The following is a 23,877-nucleotide window of genomic DNA, read 5'->3' as shown; positions in this document are numbered from 1 at the left end:
CCCTTTGCCCTATGCTACCCTAGAGTGTGATGTGCACAGGCTCTCAGGGTGCATTCTACAATTCTACTAGGCTAGCTCATAGTAAGCTAACGGTACACCCACAGCATCTTTAAAGCTGTCATAAAAGGTATCCCTTCCTGTCACAACCCCTGGGTTGAGGCTGGGTGTGATGCTGCGAGCTCACAGGTGGTTAGGATATGCAGGGCTAGTAAATCAGGATGAAGTCATCCACCTGTGGGGTGTCCTGGGTTCACAACTTTTTTTTTTTAAAGGTTAATTTATTTTATGTATGTTGAGTACACTGTAGCTGTACAGATGGTTGTGAGCCTTCATGTGGTTGTTGGGAATTGAATTTTTAGGACCTCTGCTCGCTCTGGTTGGCCCTGCTTGCTCTGGTCAACTCGGCTAGCTCAGTCCCTGCTTGTCCTAGCCCAAAGATTTATTTATTATTATACATAAGTACTTCGGATGCACCAGAAGAGGGCGCCAGATCTCCTTATGGGTGGTTGTGAGCCACCATGTGGTTGTTGGGATTTGAACTCAGGACCTTTGGAAGAGCAGTCAGTGCTCTTACCTGCTGAGCCATCTCACCAGCACCAGAACTTTTTACAACTCTAGAGCCTCTGAGCTATGGCAAAAGTCCTAATGAAAATTACTGTCTCTGGAGCCACTGAAACAGTTCAGTGGGTACAGGCAACAGCCACTAAACCTTACCTGAATTTGATACCTACAAAAATGGTGCACGAGAGCACCAACTTCCGTAAGTTGTCTCTACATGTGCACCATAACAAGTGTACAAACACACAATGTCAGCAAACCACCACAACAAAATATTCTGGGGCTGGGATGGGACTCAGTGGTTGAGGGCTTGCCCAGCACGAGCAAGGCCCTGGATTCTATCCCACCAGGAAGGTGTCTCTTTCCCTCTCCAGCACTGAAATTACAGATGTACAGGAGCACATCTGACTGGGGAGGCTGGGGGTCCAGACATAGGTCCTTGTGCTTGTACAGCAAGCAATTTGCCAACTGAGCTGTTTTCCCAGCCCTTAAATCATAATCTTACCTACCAGCCTAAAGGAATCACAAGGGCCGTGTCACCTGGAACGATGATGCTACGGCCCGCGGAGGCTGTGACAACTTTCTGGTTGCCGGGTATAGTTTTAAAATACTTGTGTGACAATCTCTCTCCCACTCCAACCCACAACCAAAATTTCCAGATACATGCACCTGCACTGGAAATGGGGTATGCACAAATAAAAACCAAAACAAAGCTGAGTCAATTGGCAGGTTTCTAGCTGAGGTCTTTATTTCCATTGTATGTACAGCAAAAGTGCTGCTGAGAAGGCACAGCAGCCAGACAGCACATAACTGAATTCTCTCTCAACAATTAGCAGCTTAAGATCTAGCAACTACAGTGTTAACGTTCACACGTTCACAAGTATTGTCTCTTTACTCTTCAATTCGTGCACGTGAGTCTTAGTCTTACACACTTGTATAAAACACACTTACAGTCTAGTAGTCAGTCCCTTCTGAGGGTATCACCTAGCATACACAACACACAGAAATGTTTAACTTGTAGAGCCACATTCAAAATCCCAGTTTTATTGGGGGTGCTGTGGGAACCATCACTTTGCCTGTGCTGGCTTGTCGACGACAGCATTTGGTTTTGTTTGAAATGTGTATAGTCCAAGGCTTCAAGGCCAGAACCCTGGAACTTACTCAGAATCCAGGATTCACTGAGTACCTTAGAACACAAGATCAGAAGCAAAACCAAACGCAGTGAAGACCACACCAAAGCATGCTCACTGTCAGACATGGCTGGAAAGGAAGGCTTTTCCCCATTGCTCTGGTGACAAATGTTTTAGGCCAATTGGGATAGGGCTAAAGAAACACCATCAGCGATGGATCCAACTGTACCTGTTAAGGAGTAGAAAGCCTTCATTGCTGGGCCACACTGAGTATACCAAAGACCTGAAACTGGAGCAGACAGCTATCAACAGTGCAGAATGATGGCCAACTCTACAACCACAAGTCACCCAGGCCAACACAGCCAGCCTCACTCACCCAGGCTAGGCACCAGCATGGAAAAGGGAATCAAGAAATGCTTCACTTTAGTGGTTTATTTTTTATTTTTTATTCTTTTTATTTTTTAAGGAAAAGAAGCATTAAATTATGGGCAAGCTTCTCTCAGATCAAGTGCTAAAACCATCAGAGCAAGGCTACAGAAGGGCTGTGAATAGAAAAGAGATTCCAAGGACAGCCACAATTCCAAGAAACTCAAAGGCAACAGGGATGGGCAGCAAAAAGTACAGGTAGGCAGGATAACAGATGTGTTACAAACAGCACTGAGTGCAGGCGACTGTGGGCCTGGTGAGCAAGAAGGGTAAGACAGCAAGAACATGACAGGGTCTGTCCTGGACTGAAGGTCCTTCCCAAGGCAGTCTGCTAGAGGAAGAAGGGGAATTAGTGCAGGTCTGCCTGTCTCTTTGAAGCTCCAGACACAGAAACTGCCTTTAGGCAATTAGAAACAACTTCAGCTTGTGGATCACAGTGGCATTTGTGGGCAGGGGTGGGGTGGGAATGGGGTTCCTGTGGAATGGGTAGAGAAGCCAGTGGGCTGCCACTGAATGTCTCTCCCACAGCCCCATGGGGTTCTCTTCTATACCAGAGCAACTAGATTACAGCAGCAAATGCTAGCCCAGCAAGGCCATAGTGTCCTGTGGCATTCTTTCATGAAGCTGCTGCAATATTTTCAGGCAAAGTTAACCTTTTAAACAGGCTTGGGGACCATTTGTTTTGGCATGAATATGCATTGGTTTTAATTAGTTTTCCTTCTTTTGGTCCTTGCTCTAGGTGCTCATTAATGAGGTGAACAAGCACCTGGGGATGGAGTGAAGACTGGGTACCTGAGTTAAACTATCAAAGTGAGAAGGCCAAACTGGCCAAAGCAAAAGGAGGCCAACTGGCCAAAGCAAAAGGAGGCTGGAGCTGCTATATAAACCATCCTTTCCAACATATAGGGTAATACTACCCTCGTTCTGAAAGAAGGTCCTGGTATGGGGACATAGGCAAAACATACTTCTTTGTCCAGGGCATAGTACATGACCCCTTTGCATCATGTGGGCACACAGAGAGGCCACTGGAAATGGCGTTTGACCTCCAATGATATGTGATTAATCAGGCTCTGAAGGTTGATTCCGGCTCTACCTGAGTGATGGAACTGGCTGTATGATGAGGATCAAGCTCAGTTTATCTTCCTGAAGTGTCTCTAGACAGCCACTGAGCAGTTAGGTTAGTGTAAGTCAGTCTGGGTTAGTAGGAAGCTTGCAAAAGTGTGCACCTAGAACTTGGGTCCTTCTAACCTGACATTTCTTTTTCTGCTTTTTGGGAGAATCATCTTCCATGGATCCTCTCAGGCAGACAGAATAAAGCTTTGAAGTTAATGATGCTGAGGCCAAAATGCAGACAAGAAGACTCCGTATCACTTTGGTTTCGGCAGTTAGGGGGTGTTAAACAATAAATTAAGCAAACACAAGGAGTTATTTTTGACTCTCATAACATAGTAGTAGCCTTTTTTCCTAAAGAGAATCCCAGCCCAAGGTCACAGGGTGAACATTTACTTGATGGGGAAAACAAAATCTAGTCCTACCACGCTAGTCTGTGTAATCTTGTCCCCTTACCCTGTAAACCCCTCACTATTCTAACCAAGCCAAGCCGGGGAGATGGTGCTGTGTGGGTGACAGAGACCAGAGAGCCAGGGCAGCCACAGGGTGGCAGAGGGCAGCATTGGCAACAGGCTCCAACTCAACTGTTTCCAGACAACAGGGAGCAGCACGCTGAAATATCCACACGGCTTCATTTGAAAACAGCACTGCTTTATTTCAGAGGATAAAAATAAAAGACCCTCCCAGCCCAGTCCCCTCCACCCCCCCAAAAAAACCCGACCAACCAACCAACCAAAAAAACCCCAATAATAATAACAATAATAAAAAATTCTATTAGAAATTATAAGGAAGCTCTGAGAGTTTGAGTATTACATTCTTCAAGTATGTTGTTCGGATTTTTTATTTTTAAGTTGGTAACTATACACATATATATATATAAAAAACAACCAAACCTTAAAAGTGCGGCCAAGGGATTTTGCTTAAAAGTTAGGATTAAGGGCTACTTCACAATACTGAACAGGATTGCGCAGTCATCCTATGGGCTCGATGCTCTTGCTTCCAATCCTGGCAGTTAAGAAAGGAGCAGGTTCAGAAGTGATCATACTTCAGGGTTAGTGTGAGAAAGCTAGGGAGATGCCTGTGTTCTTCCATGGCAGGGAAAATCCATCCTGAATCTAAAATTCCAACCTGGAATGTGGTGGGACTTCACAGTAGAGTTAGTCTGGATGAGGAGAGGAGCCAGGCAGGGTGGGTGTTGGGCCTGGTCAGGTTTTTGCATCTGTTTAGTGGGTTTAGTGCAGTTCTCCAAGCTTCAATTCAGAATGCCCTTCAGTGTGCTGCAGATTGTTCATGTTAAAGGACTGTTTCAGATTTGCATCCCAAGGAAAATCATGCTACATAAAAATGATCCAAGATTTTTGCCCAAAAAACTTCTTGGATAAAATCTAAAAAATACTATTGCAATTGCGTCTCTTGAAGAAAAAAACATTATTCTAAATGTAAACAGATTCACTCAACTCTCTTGTAGAAAACTTCAGAGTGGGTAATGCTGCTGTCTAGCTCTCTTGGCATGCACTCGCCAGACGGTGAAGAGCACTGCGTTCCATGCCAGCATCATCTGGGGGGTGAGAAGAGCCGGTCCACGTAGCTGAAGAGGGCATCCCAGTGCTTCCAAAGAAAGGCAATGAAAGCCACTAGGAATAAAGTGCTGAACGTCCTGTTGCGTGTCTTCATGAGGGGGACCACACAGTTGGCTACTGTTGACACAAAGACCAAGAGAACTGCCATGACAGCAAGGAGGATATTGATGAGTTTGCCCAGAAGGTTTCGGGCAGTGGCATTCTCCAGCCCTTCCAGTTGCACCACCTGCTGCTGTTGCTGCTGCAGCTCCATCTTGGAAATGCGGGTTTGACAGGCCTCCAGAGCCTCCTGTGGGCCAAACAGGGGATGATTAGGCTTCTACTCTCAGAAGTACAGCTGGCCATGCCCTGGAGCCAGGTGCATCCTGAGCCATGACAAGGACTTCAAACAGCTACAAGCCCTGGATATGAAAAGCCAGATGCACAGCACTCGCAGGTGACATTATTCCCATCCCGTCTACTGCCCTCCTAGGAGAACAACTATGGGGAGCAGGGGACATACTAGGATTTATTTTGCCTAGAATTTACCTACTTAATTTATTTATTTAAGACAAGAGTCTCTTATATGCTTGCTAAATAGCTGAGATGACCTTGAACTTCTGATCCTTTTGCCTCCATCTCCTGAATGCTAGGATCATAGGCATGTGCCATCATTCCTGAGTGGCCTAGAACATTTTAATGAGAAGACCTCAATTATATGGATTTTATCCTTTCAGAAATTATAAGTCTAAGGTACACAAGACATATCCACATGTTTGACTCTAAACACAGCCTCTCAGTGCTCTCAGTTCTAGTCCCTGCTACTGTGGTAGCACCGTCAGACTGGGATGTTTACCCTTTACCTGTATTTAACTGTACATGTGAATTTTCCTAGCACAGGGTTATTACAGGAATTTCCTACCATAACGTGCACAGTATTCTACTTGAATGGATCCATAACTTATTCCTTTTTATTTTCTTTCTTTCTTTCTTTCTTTCTTTCTTTCTTTCTTTCTTTCTTTCTTTCTTTCTTTTTGTTTTGTTTTTTCGAGACAGGGTTTCTCTGTATAGCCCTGGCTGTCCTGGCACTCACTTTGTATACCTGGCTGGCCTTGTGTTTGTTTTTCTTCTTTCTTTCTTTCTCTTTCTTTCTTTCTCTCTCTCTCTCTCTCCTTCCTTCCTTCCTTCCTTCCTTCCTTCCTTCCTTCCTTCCTTCCTTCCTTCCTTCCTTCCTTTTTCTTGCTTAATAGTGGGTCTTGATCACACCATGTCCAAAATACATGGACCCACCTTATTCTTGTGTGTATAGACATGCACATGGACACGGGTGCATGTTCATGTGACGGTCAAAAGACAATTGTGGCTGTTGGTCCTTTGGTACCTTTCACTATTTGTTTCTGACAGGGCTTTTCACTAGCTGCAACTTTGCCATGTAGGTTAGACTAGCTGACCAGTAAGCTCCGAGGATTTGCCTGTCTCATCTTGCCCTTGCTGGGATAACAAGTGCATGACACTGTGCCTGGCTTTACATTTATTGTTGTTGTTCTTGTTATTATAGTATGTGTGTGTTTGCATATGTGTGGGTGTGCCACGGCATAAGTATAGAGTTTAAAGGACAAATCTAAGGACTGAATTGGTTCCTGCCTTCCACCTTTACCAGGCTCTGTGGGTTGAACTCAGTTGTCAAGCTTAAATGGTAAGCACCCTTTATATGTTATGACTTCTAGCTGGCTCCCACGTCTGACTTTTTATGAGGGTTCTGGGAATCTGAACTTATGAATCAAATACTTTGCTAACTGAGCCATCTCCCCAGCTCTAGCTTATTTTTTTCTAAGCTACTTACTATGCAACATTTCATAGTATGGGTATGTCACACTTTACCAGCAGTTAAGTCCCTCCATAGGACTTTTTTTTCTGATATTTTTCCACTCTAACAATGATGTAGTGTGCTTCACTCACACATTACCTGATGTTTTTAGGTCAAAAAGGATCCATGACTGGAGAAAGGGAATCGTGACCCTGCTGAAGGAGGGCGCAGTTCCTTCTCAGGTCAGTCTCTGAGATGGATAGATACTATGACCACACTCTACAGAGGGCATTAAAGTGACCTGCTCTCCCTAGGCCTTATGTAAACTGCATTCCACCACTCAGGAAACCAAACCTTCTCCCCTAGTAATGACAGACATCCTCCCAAGACAACTAGTGGTTGCAACCATGGGATTTTTTTCAGCCTTGAGTTCAATTTGGTTTCCTAGGATGTAAGGTAAGGTCCAGATAGTTTCAGGCTGTAGCTAGCTCAAGAATGGATAATAAATGTTACTCACTCCAGAATTAACTTGGGATGAAAAAAATGTAAATAGGATTCAAGAACATAAAAAAAGAGTCAGCTGGGCAAACAGTCAGGACAGTACCTTGATTCCTATGGGTGGGTGTTCTACAAGTTCCTCTTCTATACACTAGCTTCTTTCAATGTGCCTCATAAAACCGACCATGACCTCTGAGAGAATCTCCATAGAAACCAGAGAAACCCCAATATTTCACTTCTCCCCATAGAGAAGTGAAATCAACTGTTTACCTTCAACTTCACTGCTGGGATTTCTCACAAACCTACAAACAAACAATGGAGGATTCTCACAAGCCATGTAATGTGCTACCTGTTAGAGAGTAGGGACAATGCCCTTTACATAGAAGCAGAAGATAGGCAAGATGGCCAGAGAGCACCATCTGAACAGCTCCAGGGCAGCAACCAATGATGAGATGTTCTAATTTTTCTCAGGGACTGCTCTGTTCCTAAGACATCTGTCAGTATCTAGAGCTATACCTCCCCAAATGGCATGGACTTTACTGGGTCAAGGCAGGTGTGTTCCAACTGATAGGAACTTTTCTTGACTCTCCAGACTCCTGTCTTTGCCCATTTTCTTCCTTTCTTGTTTCTTTCTTATTGTTCATACTAACCTGGATATCCCGGGCCCGTTCATATGACTGATAGGCGATTTTCTCTTCCATGCTGGCCAACTCCTGCTTTAAGTTCAGGATCTCATTCTGGTGAAGCTCTGTCAGGTCATTCAGTTGCTCTTCTAGTCGCTCACATCTAAGAAAGGAAGTAAGGTTGGAGTTTTAAACATTTTGCATCCTCCCTGATATAATTTAGATCGATTCCTAAATCCTTTCTATAAAAGAAAACAGAAGCCCAGAGCTTGAGCAAGCCCAGACTACTGTGCCAGCAGTTGTAGCTTTCAGTCTCCAGAAAGGCAGCTGTCACAAAGCCATCCTACAGCATCATGACTTTCCAGTTTTCTCCACAGCCCTGGTTAGCTCTGTGCACCTGTGATGCTGAAGTAGTTCTTAGTCTGCTCTGAGTATGGAAGAAGCAGAAACTCATTAAGGAAATCTCATTGGGAGAGAATCAGTGAACAAATGGAAATGGACCTCCTCACTATTAGCACTAACTTATTTCAACACTTGATAACTTACTCACCCAGATGTTTGTGATTTGGAGCCCCAGAAAGCCAGAGCCAGTGGGGTCCATCATCCTCATGGCCAAGCAATGAGTGCTTGGGACATTTGTCAATCCACTTATTGAGAGTCTGCTGCATGCTAGGCACATTCAAAGTACTGGGACACTGTGGTAAGCAAGAAAAAACATCTGCCTGTCGGTCATTCTACAGGGAAAGGGGAGACAGAAAAACATCAAAGGATTTCATGTAGCCAAGATTGGCAGGGAGCTATGGTAATGCCTAGTGGAGGGTCAGGAAAGACTTCTTAACTCTCTTCAAGAATGACAGATAAAGCCTGAATGATAGAAACAGAAGCTTGGGAGGTGTTAAAACAGGAATGAGGTTGGTGTCTTACTTAGTATGGTGGTTTGAATATACTTGGCCCAGTGGGACTACTTAAAGGTATGGCTTTGTTGGGGTAGGTGTGTCATTGTGGGTGTGGGTTATAAGACTCTCATTCTAGCTGCGTAAAAGTCGGTATTCTGCTAGCAGCCTTCAGATGAAGATGTAGAACTCTCAGCTCCTCCTGCACCATGCCTGCCTGGATGCTGCAATGCCCCCACCCTGATGATAATGGACTGAACCTCTGAACCTGTAAGTCAACCCCAATTAAATGTTGTCTTTATCATTGGCTGCCTTGGTCATGGTGTTTGTTCACAGCAACAGAAACCCTAGGACAGAAGTTGGTACCAGGGACTTGGGTATTTCTGTGATAAGCCTGACCATGCTTTTGTTTGGAAGAATGTAGATTTTTGGGACTCTAGATTTGGAAAGCAGTGGGGCTTAATGAGAAATTCTAGTAGGAATATGGACGACTTTGTAGCTGAGAGTGATTTGAACTGTCCAGACCTGGCCCAAGAAGGTTTCAGTGGAGAAGAATTTCAGTATGTGGCCTACAGACTATTTCTGTGGTATTTTGAAGAATGTGACTGCTTTTTGCCCTTATTTGAAGAATCTACCTGAGGCTAAGGTATAGAGATTTATATTCATTGCATTGGCAAAGGAAATCTAAAAAAAAAAAAAAAAAAAAAAAAGCCCAACAGAGACTTTGTTCTCTGGTTTAGTCTCATGACTAACTAAAGAACACTCTGATCAAGCATAGCAAGCTTTAAAAGAAAAAATATAAAATGTATGGTTCAAGAAATAATAAAGGGTACCAGAAAGAAAAATGGAGCTGAAGCCTGTGTTCAAGGAGATAAAGAGAATAAGGGAGCTGTGATTACCCAGTTAAGCTTATTTGTTTGTGTTTGCAGTTGAACAAGGAATAGTTTGGACTTTTAATATGAAATTAACTATAATCCAGAAATGGAGTAGTGCATTTGTGATCTAGATCTTGAGGATGGAAGACACAGCCTTTTGATCCAGATCTTGAAGAACAGTGATAATGAAAAGTTTAGGCCCAGGCATGGTGGTATACACCTTTAATCCCAGAATTCAGGAGACAAGAGCTATGTAGATCTTTGAGTTCAGGGTCATTCTACAGAGCAAGTTCCAGGACAGCCAAGTTTAGGCAGTGAAGGAGTTGGGAAACAGAAAGCTGGTGATAATGTAATAGAACAAGAGGGCTATGCTCCAGCTCCAGCAAGGAGCAGAACTCAGAGGCTTCAACCATGCGGCTCTGGCTTTAGAGTCAAAAATAAAAGAGACTACTTGGACAATTCATATAGGTTAGCTGGAGCTAAGAAATCAGCAGTGATTAAGAGACCAGTATCACTGAGGTGAAATCTTCTGGGAAGTATTTTCTGAGAGCACAAAGAAGCTGTGATCCAGAGACAGCCAAGGCTGTACTTTGTGCTGCAGCTGGACTCAGTAATGTGTAAGAGTCACTCAAGTGGTACTGGTTTTGAAGGTATGAAGGGGTCATGGGGAGCAGCTGAGGCTCGGCACTGTGAGAGGCTAAGGAAGGCCATTAGTGAAAGTGCAGTCTCAGTTGCAGCTGACAGCCCAGGACTGAAGGGGTCATGCAAAGAAGTTTGGCTTGGCAGCATGAAGAGAGCCTATGAGAGGCTATTGGTAAAACCTATTTGCAGTGGAAGACCCCAGTGTACTAGAGATGCCAGCACCACAGGATGATAACCAAGAACAGCAGCAGCAGTGGGGTGGAGTCAACCAGAGCCCACAGTGCTATAGACAGCAGAGCTGGAGCAGTGATGCCATCCCTTTGGAGGACCCCAGAAGATCATGTCTAGATCCCAGACACTGCAACAAGAAGCTGTAACACTGAAGTTACCTTGGAGACCCCAAGATGTTCAAGATGCTAGAATCATGGGATATCTGCTGAGGAAAGCTGCTAACAGGGAGTGGAACCAGCTCAGGAGAAGTTTGTTGCAGTCAACGAGATGAAAAAGAAGTTGGAGATCTGAAGACCATTTTGACATCAGCCATGGAGATGCAGAGTTTGGAGTTTGACCAGCTGGTTTCCTGTCTTACTTTGGGGATTACAGTTAAGAGATTGCATGAATCTCAGAAGAGACTTTGAACTTTGGACATTTAACACTGTTGAGATTGCTATAGACTATGGGGACTTTAGAAGTTGGACTAACTATATTTTTTTATTATGCTATGGGTAGGTATGGCCTTCATAGACTCATGTGTTTGAACCAGCCTATGGGGGCCAGGGAATGGAATGTGGTGGTTTGAATATACTTGGGCCAGGTAGTGGCACTATTTGGAATCTCGGCCCTGTTGAAGTAGGTGTGGCTTTGTTGAAGGAGGTGTGTCACTATGAAGGTGGGCTTTCAATCTCATATATGCTCAAGCTAGGTGGGTTGTGGCATTCACTTCTTTTGTCTGCAGATCAGAATGTAGAACTCTCAGCTCCTCCTTTAGTATCATGTCTGCCTGCATGTCACTATGCTTCCCATCATGACAATAATGAACTTAACTTAATAATGAATCTGTAAGCCAGATCCAATTCAATGTTTTCCTTTGTAAGAGTTGCCTTGGTCATAGTGTCTCTTCACAGCAATAGAACCCTAAGTATCTTAGTCTGGGTTTCCACTGCTGTGAAGAGACACCATGATCAAGGCAGCCCTTAAAAAGAAAACATTGAATTGGGGCTGGCTTACAGGTTCAGAGGTTCAGTTCATTATCATCAAGGTGAGGGCATGACAGCATCCAAGCAGGCATGGTGCAGGAAGAGCTAAGAGTTCTACATCTTCATCTGAAGGCAGACAGGAGAATACTGGCTCCACGTGGTTAGGAGGAGGGTCTCATTGTCCAACCCCACAGTGACACTCTTCCTCCAACAAGGCTACACCTACTCCAACAAAGCCACACCTTTAAATAGTGCCATTCCCTGCCACTCAAGTATTCAAACACACTTCTACTGTGGGCATTCCTATTCAAACTATCATATTTGGCATGTGTAAGGGCTGGAGTCTGCCTGAGAAGCTACAAAATGAAAACAGAGAATGTTCCTGGGAGGAAGGCTAGTTTTATCCATCTTATTATCTCTAGTGCACACAAGCATACACATGTAAGTATGTACACACATATTTATTTTACATAAAGGTTTAAGGGTCATCAGCAAAGATTCTAGGCAGAATAAAATGCTCAGAAAAAATATGCAGACTAACTGGACAACTGGATTCTAAGTAGCTGTGAGGGCATAGAAGGCCGTGTTTAAGGAAGTGAGCTGTTTGGTAGTGGTGGAGAGGGTAGACTAGACAGGCAGTGTGTGGAGTCCTAGGGACCAACGTCTTCACGGAGAATGCTTGTTGAAGACTACATATTAAAAATGTCAAGACATAGGGCAAGTGGGCCAGTTTCATGACCACAAGGAATACATAATCACATGTGAAACTTAGAGGCCTTCTACTAAAAAAATGAAAGTAGAGCTGGAAGTAGGGTATGGTGCACTCCCTAGACTAACGGGTGCTAAAGAAGCTCAGAGGCAGGGAAATTCTAAGTTTGAGGCTAGCCTAAAAACCAACCAACCAACCAACCAACAAATGTGCCAGAGGATTATTAAATATTTACAACTCCTCCTTTCTTTCCTTTTGTGCCTGCCTGCTTGCCTTTTCTTTTCTTTCCTTCCTTTCTTCCTTTCTCTTCTTTCTTTCTCCAGTCTCCTACCTTCTCTTCTTTCTTCTTTTGGTCATACAGTGGAAGGAAGCTATCACTATGCATGCCTGGCAAGGCCTCTATTACTGAGTTACAGCTACAACCTTACTCTTATTACTATTCACACCTATGATATACAAAGTTTTGTATTTCTTTTTAGCCCAGGATGGCCTTGAATTTGTGATCCTCTTGTCTCTATCTATGAATTCTAGGATTAGTGGCATCTATCACCATGTGTGGCTGGGTTTATCCACTTTTTTTTTTTTTTGGATTTTCAAGACAGGGTTTCTCTGCGTAGCCCTGGTTATCCTGGAACTCACTCTGTGGACCAGGGTGGCCTCGAACTCAGAAATCCGCCTGCCTCTGCCTCCCAAGTGCTGGGATTAAAGGCATGTGCCACCACTGCCTGGCGAGTTTATCCACTTTTAAGGAATACAAAAATTTTCTCTAAGATAATTTTATGTTGCAGCATCTGTGTTTTCCTGTGTCTCTGCATCTTTGCATGTGTGTATGTGAATGTGTGTCTGTCTGTGTGTAGCAAGCAGTCCATAAAAACACATGTGTGAAGGTCAGAGGAAGATACTGGGTGTCACATTCAGTTCCTCTCTGAACTCGGAGCAGCTCATTAATCAGCTAGACAGCTAACAAATGAGCCTCTGGGATTCTTTTGTCTCTGTTCCTAGTAGAGCTTGGGTGACAGCACATATGCAGCCAAATATGCCTTTTATTTTTTATTTCTTTAATTTTTTTTTCTTGAGACAGGGTCTCACTATATAGTCCTGTCTGGTCTGGAACTTACAGAGTCCCCAAGGCATGTGTCTCCATACCTGACCTCATACCTGTCTTTCTCACTTGAGTGTTGAGGATCCAAACTCAGTTCCTAAGCTTGCATAGTGAATATTCTTAGCCAGAGTCACCACTCTATTCTCTTATCCCTTTTGAATTATCATATAATAAACAATAATTATATTCTATTTACTTCTACTCCTTAAGAAATAAACATTAATTTAAATAATCTGTCTGATCATTTTATCATGTCATTAAACCCTATTTAGTCCTCCTTTAACCTCGACAGAACCTCTGTTGTGCTCTTTCCTTCATGTTGTTACAGAAGCACCCCCTACGCTTGTGGACCTCTGCCTTTTCTTCTCATTGCCTCAGGGATTCTGGAACAGGTGCCAGCTATGGAAGTGATCTGCTAAAACTTAAATTCATCAGAGACTGTAAGGTTTTACAAATATACTATGTTTTTAAACTATTTATTTTTGGTACGATGTGTGTGCTAGAACTTAGAGCCTTATATATACTAGGTGAACACTCTATTAAATAGTCTACTATTTTGAGTGTGTAGCTTTCTTCATTGCCTTTGTTTACCAAAAGGGCATTGAAATTTAAAATAGTATTCTTTTTTAAAAAAGATTTATTTATTTTATTTATACAAGCACACTGTAGCTGTCTTCAAACATATCAGAAGAGGGCATTGGATCCTATTACAGATGGCTGTGAGCCACTATGTGGTTGCTGGGAATGGAACTCAGGATTTCTGGAAGAGCAGTCAATACTCTTAACTGCTGAGCCATCTCTCCAGCCCCTTAAAAATGATACTAACTCCTGGTCTTGCCGGGGTAAAGCTCAGTGGTAATGTGTATTTAGTGAGCTCTGGGTCCAACCCAAAACCAAAAGCCAGAATAATTCTTGGGCATGGTCAGTAATTGGAGCTAGAAAGGGAATGGGTGGTGGCATCTAGTAGGGTGCATGGTGACAGGGCTGCACCACAATCTCTTGAATCACAGCCCATTTACATACTTTCTGGTGTTTATATACTACTGGGTGTTGGGTGTAGTGAATCATGACTTTAATTCCAGCACTTAGGAATTAGAGGTAGTAGATCACTATGAGATCAAGGTCAGCTTGGTCTACATTGTAGGTTCCAGGACAGCCAGAGTTACATAGTGAGACTTCCCTTGGAAAAAAACAAAACAAAACAAAACAAAAAACCATACAACTGTACCCCTCCCCCCGGTCCCCCCAAAAGATCGCTAGGACATTTTATTGGGAATTAAATGTGGTTCATGTGCTTGAAGAGCAGACTGGAAACAGCAGACAGCTACAGCTGCCTCAGACACTACTCTGCAAACCCCTCAGGGCTCCTAGAAGGTGGGAGGCATTATCTTCTCCTCAGAAGAAACAGTTAAAATTCAGAGATCACAGAGCTACCTTCTAAAGCCACAGGGTGAAGGAGGAAAGATGTGAATCCAAGTTTGACTTTTAAAAACCTACATTTTAAAACTCTATACTGTTATGCCATTTTGAAACTAGATAAGAAGTGAAGATCTACAAGGTCCTTTAAAAAGTAAAAAAAATCTGAGTCAAAAAAATCTGGCTCAAGTCACACAGTCACAGTGAGGGCTGAATGTGGCTCTGTTGACATGATAGCTTAAAGCTTGACCGAAGAGGGCTGAGTAAGAGTATAGAGAGACTCAGATGGGAAAGATAAAATCAAGTATTAACAAAAACAAAACAAAACACCCAGCTGGAAGAACCATTATGTTCCATTAGTGAGAACTTTAAGAAGTTATTTAATAAAGAATTCCCATAAGGCCTGTAACATCACTCCAGGTGCATGTGTCAGAGAAATGCAACTTCTTTGTACATATGACATGAACAGGGATGAACTTATAGTACCATGTGACAGTGTCCTAGATATTTCCAGATTCTGTATCCTAAAGTGCTTGCAACTTGCTGTTCAGTTTAGTGTTTCCCACTGTACTTATCAGGATATGAAGCAGGGGCTATGCTTTTCCACTACCTGAACCTAATTCCTAAGCCCTGACTTTTGCTTTCATCCCCTAATGTGGCTACTACAGACTGTTCACTTGGGAAGGCAAGTGCTCATGATCTTTTCATCCTTTTTCCACCTAACATGTTAAATACACAGGCCACATACAGAGATGCACACGCATAATCCCAGCACTTGGGATGCTGAGGCAAGAAGACTGTGAGTTCCAGGCCAGCCTGGTTATACACAGCAAGTTTCAAGCCAGACCGGATACACAGTGAAATTGTTACACTTATCTAAAACAAAACAAATGAAAATAAAACATTTCAAAGGGGCTGGCGCTGTAGCACAGTTGGTACAGCAGGCCTTACCCAGAATGCATGAAGCCTTTCGGGTCCATCTCCACCACTACACACACACACACACACACACACACACACACACACACACACACTTTGTGTGTGTGAATAGTAGTCCAGTGATAGATATCTGGGGACATGGAAACGACATCAGAAGGGTTCAAGGTTATTCTTGGTTACTGTGAGGTAAAAGGCCAGCCTGGGCTGCTTGAGATTTTTGTCTCAATAGACAAATGGAAAGCCAAATCATTAAAAACAAAATCTCCTAAATTATGAATTATGTTATCCTACAAGGGCAGTTGCAAGGCTTGAAGCATTCTCTATAAGGAGCCTGTGATTTCTAATTTGGCCTGATGGCATCTGCTTGGCCCCACTATCCATTCCTAGGGCAAAATCAACAGCAGAGAAAGCATCTTGCCTTTATGTCTGTCAAGTGAGGTGTTATGCCTGAAATCCCAACACACAGAAGGCTGGGAAAGGAGGATAGAGCATTTAAGGCTTGGGCTACATCATTTAAGGACAAGCAGAATTGTGAGACTGTCTCTAAAACAAAAACAAAGGCATTTTGTTTTTTACCAACAGTATCTGGTGAGAGATATCATAATTTGTTTTGAGACATTGTCTCCAAGCCCTGAATTCCCCATGTAGTAGAGGATGATCCTGAGCTCCAGATCTATCCTCCTCAGTGTTGGGTTTGCTGGTATATCACAGCTCACCCAGTCTATGTGGTACTGAGCTGAGAACCCATGGCACTGTGCATTCTGGGTAAGTAAGCATTCTATCCAGGAAGCTCTATCCCCAGTGCCAGAAATGGTTTTTTAAATTAATTAGTTAATTTTAATTATGTACTATGTACATGTAGCTGATGAGTCTGTTTAGTCCAGGGTTTGGATTCAAATTCAATCTTACAACTTACTAGTCTGAGAGACCCTGTCACCTGCCAAGCTATAAACAAGAGAGCTCCGTACTTCAAAGCAAAATCATGTCAATAAGGAGACAGCTGGTAAAAGCCTGGAGAGGCAGTCCAAGCTACAAAACTACACAGGCTTCAATACTCTATTTTGTGATCTTAGTCACTCAAAAAATCCCTAGGAGGGGTGGTTCAAAAAAACTTCTTGGGTTGCCAGGGTGGCTTAGTAGGTAAAGTCCCTGCTACTAACCAATGTTCTGTCCTAGAACTCACATGGTGGAAGGAAAGAATAAAACTATAGCAAGTTGTCCTCTGTCCCCCAACTACATGCAGGTGGCATGTGGGCCTCTCTTCGAAATAAAGTAAGTAAATGTAACAGCAGCAGCAGCAGCAGCAGCAGCAGCAGCAGCAGCAGCAGGACTGCTCGCTGACTTTGTCCCATGCTCTCCAGCAGTGGTGATACTACTTACTGCTCACTAGTTCCCACACAGACTATTTTTTGGACCCTAAGTCTTCATTTCCCTCCATGCTCTCAATTTTAGTTAAAGTTTTCACTGTTTTTAGTAGCTGAAAGGCTTTTCTTCTATCATATCACCCAAACGGACTACTGGGCACATAACCCTCTCAACCTTCAGTTACTTATTTTTCTGCAGCACACAAAGCTTTAGAATTTAGAGTGAAGCAAGATGCTGTGGACAAGGCTGACAAGGCCCCAGAAACTCCTTAGCCACAACTAACCAGTGTGAGTTTACCTTTTCACACCAAACAATTACCTGGAAAATGAGGACTTCTGGAAAAAGAACAGAAAGTTTCGGCTGTTATTGTGTAGCTGAAAACCTACTAAACTGGTAAAACAGGTGTTTCTTATTAGCATAGAAACACCTCTAATCTGCAGGAAGCATCAAGGGAGGAAAATTCGTAAGCCACAGAGAGCGTTGCAAACTCCTAGGCACAGAGAGTTTGGCCGCTTTGCTGGTGTCTTGGAATGCAGATCTCCTGCTCAGATCATTGCTTTGTTAAAAAACAAACAAACAAAAAAAGCCAAAAAACTTTTCCAAGCTAGGTGTCTGTTGCACACCTTGGGGAAGGCTGAGGCAGGAGGATCATTGACTGAGGCAGGACTGGGCTACAGAGCAAGACTACTGTCATAAACAAGTATGAAAACACACCTGACCTGCGTTTTTCACTGGACTCCAGGCAGCTGTCGCTAAGCTTTATTCACACCCCTACTTCCTGCTTTTAGATTTATTTTGTCTGTATTCTTTTTCTGTGTTACCAATCAAATTCAAAGTCTGTACAACAAAGGAAAGGAACACTGCATCAGCTAGCTCCCTCACCTGACCATTCAACTGCTAAGGCCCAATCAGCAGCACTTGCACTACTGACACAGCCTCAGCTAAGGTTCTGGTCTGAAACAAGCTGGCCCAAAGAGCCCAGCAGAAATGCTGTGCTATTCTCTTTGGAGGGAGAGTGAGTGTGGGGGAATTCAAGATTCAATCTAATCTACTTATTCATCATGAGCACCAAAACTTCCAACTGCTGGCCCCTGACAGTAACAGAAAGGTTAACTATCCTCCGAACCCTTCACTGCAGGGTCTGCCTCCAAGCACTGAAATTTACAAAGCTATTTTCACCAACACCTTCATTCCCTCCTCAATTCCACAAGTAAGGAAATAGGAGGCCCGGGAACTCCTTAAGTTTCTTTAAATTCTTTTGTGAGGTGGGCAAGGGTCTGACCCACCTTGCCATGCCTCAGTTTGTTTGTTTGTTTGTTTGTTTTTTGGTTTTTCGAGACAAGGGTTTCTCTGTGTAGCCCTGGCTGTCCTGGAACTCACTCCGTAGACCAGGCTGGCCTCGAACTCAGAAATCCGCTTGCCTCTGCCTCCCAAGAGCTGGGATCAAAGGCGTGCACCATCACTGCCCAGCTCCTTAGGTTTTTACAGATGTTTTATCTGTTGTCTCTCTGTCCTCACCCCATTACTAACCAAATATAAGATCTATATGGCAAAAGACCATTACTAATATTATGATTTGTCTGTTTCCTTGTCTAAATTCTAATAGGGAAAAGGGAATCCAGAGAAGAGCTCCACCTTCTCACTAAATAGCCACAGCCTACCAAAGGGTAGGCAGGAGGGAGAGGAAGGTAAGCCGTGCCTTTCACATGTGTGTTTATAAAACCAAAACCTCCTTTAAGGAGATCTAGTCCCCAGTTGCCAGCCGAGTAGGCATGTTCTTTTTGACAGCTGTGATGGTTGGGTCTCTAAGCACTATGTATGACTCTAGCAGGTCATTTCTTTCAATCCTGCCTGGACAAAGAACATCACTTTGAGAAGTTTTACTCAAAGGTCTTTCCTAAATCACATCAATTCAAAGGGACTCTAGACATCTAAACATGGTTTCATTTTTGCTATTAGCAAAGAGGAAACCTAAATACAATTTTTTTTTTTTTTTTTTTTTTTTTTTGAGACAGGCTTTCTCTGCAGTCCTGGCTGTTCTGAAACTTACTCTGTAGACTAGGCTGGCTTCGAACTCAGAGATCTGCCTGCCTCTGCCTCTTGAGTGCAGCTTGGTTTTTAAAGCAGGCTGAAATCGTCCCTTGCTGGTAATAAAAACTGCATTGGCTATGTCCAGATTCTGTGGAGGTAAATAATTCATAAATAACTACTGATCTTGGAAGTAAATGTTTTTGGTCTTTGGAATGGGCAACACAGCATCTTCCTTGATCAAAGATAAACCAGGGATTCTTCTGGGTTAAATTCCTAATGAAAAAGAAACTAGGTAAATGCCTAGGCTGGGAACTCCAATCTAAAGCTTTTTTGGGTGTGGCTCAAAAATCTGGAGTCACCTGGTGAGCCTGTGGGGCTTTTTTGGTTAGACAAGAGGTCAGTAGAGCAGATGTCTGATAAGGTTTGTGGAGCAGGTTCTGAGACACACAAACTGACACAAATAAGCAGGCAATCTTGGGAGCAAACTCCTGTATCATTTCCCAAATGCATTTGGGACACACAGGTAGACTCTGACAAGGTTTGACCAGAATGGAGAGTCATAGCTGAGAATGGAATATGAAATGTGGGAATGTGAACAACTGCAGCCTCTGCTGGGGAAATGGATAATTTGGTATATGTCTTATGACTTCACTGTGCTCAAGTAGATGAGGAGGCTAGGCAACAGTGAATTACTCGTAACCCTAGCACTTGCAGGACAACTGAAAATTTCAGCCAGGCTAGTCTACCTAGTGAGACCTTGTCTCAAAAAGGAGAGCAGAGCACAATATTAGTCCCTTAAGAATTTAAACAGTTGGGCTGGTGAGATGGCTCAGTGGGTAAGAGCACCCGACTGCTCTTCCAAAGGTCCAGAGTTCAAATCCCAGCAACCACATGGTGGCTCACAACCATCCGTAACGAGATCTGGCGCCCTCTTCTGGAGTGTCTGAAGACAGCTACAGTGTGCTTATGTATAATAAATAAATCTTAAAAAAAAAAAAAAAGAAAAAAGAATTTAAACAGTTAATTTTTCTTAATACAAAGATAAGAGGTGCCCAAAGAGCATTGGAAATGAAATCTACATAGGGATTCTGGCAATTTGGATATCAGGCAATGCCAACTGTGTAACAATTCGGGACACACCTGGAAAAAAACACAGTTGGTTTATTGAACACCTAGCGTGGGGTGATGTGTGTGGTATTGATGGTAACTGGTTTTGGGACCTCAAATATGCTAAGCATATATTTTACCATTCATCTACACCCTCAACACTGAGTTCTACTTAAATCAAGCACCCTACTAAGATGTTTCCATGTACATGGTCCCCCCTTCCCCTTTCCATCCCATTTAATAATGGTTACAACACTTTTAAATAAATATCACCTTGCATAGGCAGAGAAACTGAAGCTCAAATGAATTGTATGATCTACTCAAGGCCATGTAATTTAGAAGTATCAGAACTGGCAAGCTTGTCCAGGTCTGATGATTTAATTAATAGGTATTATTAATTTCTTTTTTCCTTCCATACTCCTCCTCTATAACTCTTTAATGACTAAGCTAGGAAGAACACACCCGGGAATCTCTTTGTACAGCAGGTCTTACCTTTTATAAGAATGTCTCTGAACTAGGACCCTCCTCTACATACACACTTTTAAAGCAAAAGGCTAAATTGATTCCAATAATCTTGGCTTCTATTTCAAAGTTATTGTTTAAGTACAGCCCACAGCTCTAGAGATGCTGATCAATTTTCAGCTAACAGTTGAAAGGGGGTTAAAACAATTACATGTGAACATATCCAACGACAGTGAAACCATGCTTAAACCACCACTTACATAGTTATATTGAAATCACACTGTGAACCCTGAGATTGTGTTATTTACTCGAAAAACCTGTTTCCAGTTCTGTTGTGACTCAGTCTTAGCACCCACCTTTATCCCTCTGGCTGGAATACAGACAGGCCCTTAGCACACACCTTTAATCCCTCATTATGAAGGTAAACTTAGTTTGTAGAAGGAAACCCTCATGTTTTTTAAGTGATATCTAATAGAGTGGCAGACAAAGTGACAAATCAGTGAAAGATTTGATAGAATAGTGTATGCCCAACTCTCACAAGAAGTGAGAGGTAAGAGAGACAACATAAGAGGAAACAGTGTAGAAGAGAAAGAGAAGGGAACGTTTTACAGACAGGTTGAAGAGAGAACAAGCTAGACACTGGTGAAAAGAGAATGAGCCAGAAGATTAGAACAGATTGTCAGTTAGTATGAGGCCAAGCAGAGCAATTTAGTCAGTGCCTGAGAGAGAAGTTAGATTGAATTCGTCAGTTTGGAGAGAAGCTGGAGCCAGAACAGCTGAGCTGAACCTGACAGAAAGAGCTCGAAAGGGTGAGCTTATTCAGTAGCAAGTCTCAGAGGCTGAAAACATTCAAAGCCTAGATTAGATTGTACAGAGGCTAAAAGATTCCAGGACTAGGCCTAGGTTAGCTGATTGAGGAGGCAGGAAACCTCAGAGATGACAATGACATCAGGCGAATAAAAGTTACATAACATAGTGTAGGAGAGCCTGGTCTGACTGGGTCAGCCAAGTTCCTCAATGCTATTGCATGTGATGCTGCTTGTCCCTCTCCCTTTGCCCTTGTGACTCAGTGTGGTATAGAATATCCTTGGGCTTAATACCAATATTCTCAGAAGCTGGCTCCAAAGCATAGTAATCCCCTCAAAATAGAAGCTTTTTAAATTGCACTACTGCTCATCAACACCTCTGCCCACTCTATACAACACAGCTCATACCAGCAGCAAACACAGCCAGGAGTTCTACAGCAGAGCTTTCTATCCTTCATACTGTCAGTGCATTTGCTATAGCTGAGCCTACCCTTCACCAGTCTGTTAACCAATATACTGACTCGGGGAACAAGCCTAGTCCTCTCAGTTGCTACTGGTAACTACATGCATGTGAAGCAATTTCCTGGGTGACATGGTGAAACCACTTGTCTTTTCTGGCCTCAGTGCATGCATGTGTCATCAGGTTCAACCACATACAGAAGCCCCTTCTCTGAGTAGCGCTTTGAATCCAGGAGCCACTAGCAAACCTATACTAACACTTTAGAGAGATGACAAAGGGAACTGGATAAGGAAATATGAAGTCCACAGGGCTCTCATCACTTAAAACTTTATTAAACCTCATTCCTTTCTCCTCACGGATCTCACTCAATGTAAAGTCCTATATAGGGGTTGGAGAGATGGCTCAGTGGTTAAGAACGTTGACTACTCTTCCAAAGGACCAGAGTTCAATTCCCAGCACCCATATGGCACATCACAATTGTCTGTAAGTCCAGTTCCAGAAGAGCTGACCCCTCCAAGAAAAAAACCCAGATATATTGGTAGCAAAATACCAATGCACATGAAAAATACTTAAAAAAAATGGTCTGGTGCAAAGCTTAAAGACTTACATCTAATTCCTTTCAAAGGGTGAAGCAGAGCCCAGATGTAGGCTTTGCTACCATGGCTGCCCAGCCTGTCAGGCACAAGTGTGTGGGTGAGACAGAGGCACCGGAATATCTGATTACTGGCAGAGTTAAGCAAACTATCTCCAGTTCACAGGGGCAGAACACAGTGGAAGTGTGGAAGCAAGTGGTGGCACTGATGAGAATGGCTCTGAAGGGGAAGAGGGCTCCAGGGTGTCAAGGAGATTTCACTACCTACACTGTTATATTAGTTTTGGTTGTATTAGCTTTCACAGAATTCTATAATTATACTCAAAATAGCGATTCACCTTTTAATAAACACACACACACTCTAACCTGGGAAAGCCTGCTAGCATCCAGAGCAGTCATCAGTGCTTTTCAAAATTACAATGGTCATTCAATCACAGATACCAGGGTTGAGATTGAAAAACAACTTGTGCTGTTACAGAACACTGGATTTTAGGTGAGATAAAGTCTTGGCTTTGCTGTTGACCTTCAGCAAATTAAAAAACAAACAAACAAAAAAACCACACTGGTCTAGTGAGGTGGTACATGACTTTATTTATTCCCAGCAACTTGAGAGGCAGAGGCAAGTAGATCTATGAGTTCAAGCCAGCCCAGTACACACAGAGCGAGTTTAAGGACAGCCAGCACTATACAAAGAAACTCTGTATTGAAAAGCCAGACAGCTAACTCACCAAACAAAAAACCTCCCCACACTGGATCTCAATTTTGTTGACTGTAAAATGGGATAACACAGCCTACCTGCAAGTTGCTGGGAGGGTTAGTGAATGTGCATCACAGCAGTTCAGCAAATTCTAAAAGTGATGGTTTTACCAACTCTACCACCACCGCCACCACCTCCTTCCTCCTCCTCCTCCTCCTCTTCCTCCCCATCACCATCCAAGCTAAAACACTGGTTGCTGACCTGCTCAGGTGCTGGTAGGACAAAGCACAGAAACACAAAAGACAATGCAGCAGCCATGTCCAAGTTAATTAATTCTTGGTCATACAGTTCACCCATCACCTGTACTTTCTTCCTAGACAATCCAAGCTTGCAACAAAGTAGAAATAAAAATATGGGCTGGGGTGTAGCTTAATGGTAGAGTACTTATCTAGCATGTGCAAGACCAAAGGGGGTACAAAACAAATTAGAGGCTGCTGTAGGCAGCTCCCTAATAGTGTAGCATGGAACAGGTAGGGAATGGAGAGAAACTATGTGAAGAAGACAAGCTAGAACACAAACACACAAACAAAAAGCTGTCAGCATTTTCTGCAGACAGGTATAACCACATAAGCCCTGCTAGCCCAGAGCACTCCTGGCTGGACTGCTTCTGTTCTCAGCTATCATCACTCAGCTGGGTTATTTTGTCAAGTGTTACTAGAGAATGTCTCCAAAAGTGCTTAAAATTGGAAAAGTTTTGGTGTCTAAAACAGGTTTTCATTCATGAGAAGAGTGGTGTCACTTCTGTGAAACTGTTAAAAGATGAACAATGTTAAACAAATGTATTTGCTGTAATGGAGACATACAATGAAGGCCA

General features: G+C 43.1%; 1 protein-coding gene across 7 annotated transcripts in view; it reads right to left on the bottom strand.

Annotated features, from left to right (window-relative positions):
• Positions 1-1,288: 1,288 nt before the first annotated feature.
• Tmcc1 (transmembrane and coiled-coil domain family 1) overlaps positions 1,289-23,877 on the bottom strand; it is a 136,500-nt gene continuing 113,911 nt past the window's right edge. For all 7 annotated transcript variants that reach the window (XM_021164597.3, XM_085840140.1, XM_085840139.1 and 4 more), the window contains exons 3-4: positions 7,739-7,874; positions 1,289-5,093 (exon numbers count right to left, since the gene is read on the bottom strand). In XM_021164597.3, coding sequence (XP_021020256.1) covers positions 4,779-5,093; positions 7,739-7,874 — 451 coding nt within the window. In that variant the 3' untranslated portion in view covers positions 1,289-4,778. The remainder of the gene's footprint in view (positions 5,094-7,738; positions 7,875-23,877) is intronic.

This window comes from Mus caroli, unplaced genomic scaffold (genome assembly GCF_978045245.1).
Source record: "Mus caroli unplaced genomic scaffold, Mus_caroli_1 scaffold_7, whole genome shotgun sequence".
Taxonomy (NCBI): domain Eukaryota; kingdom Metazoa; phylum Chordata; class Mammalia; order Rodentia; family Muridae; genus Mus; species Mus caroli.
Note: the sequence above shows the minus strand (reverse complement) of the source record. Positions and strands in the feature narration are given on the sequence as shown.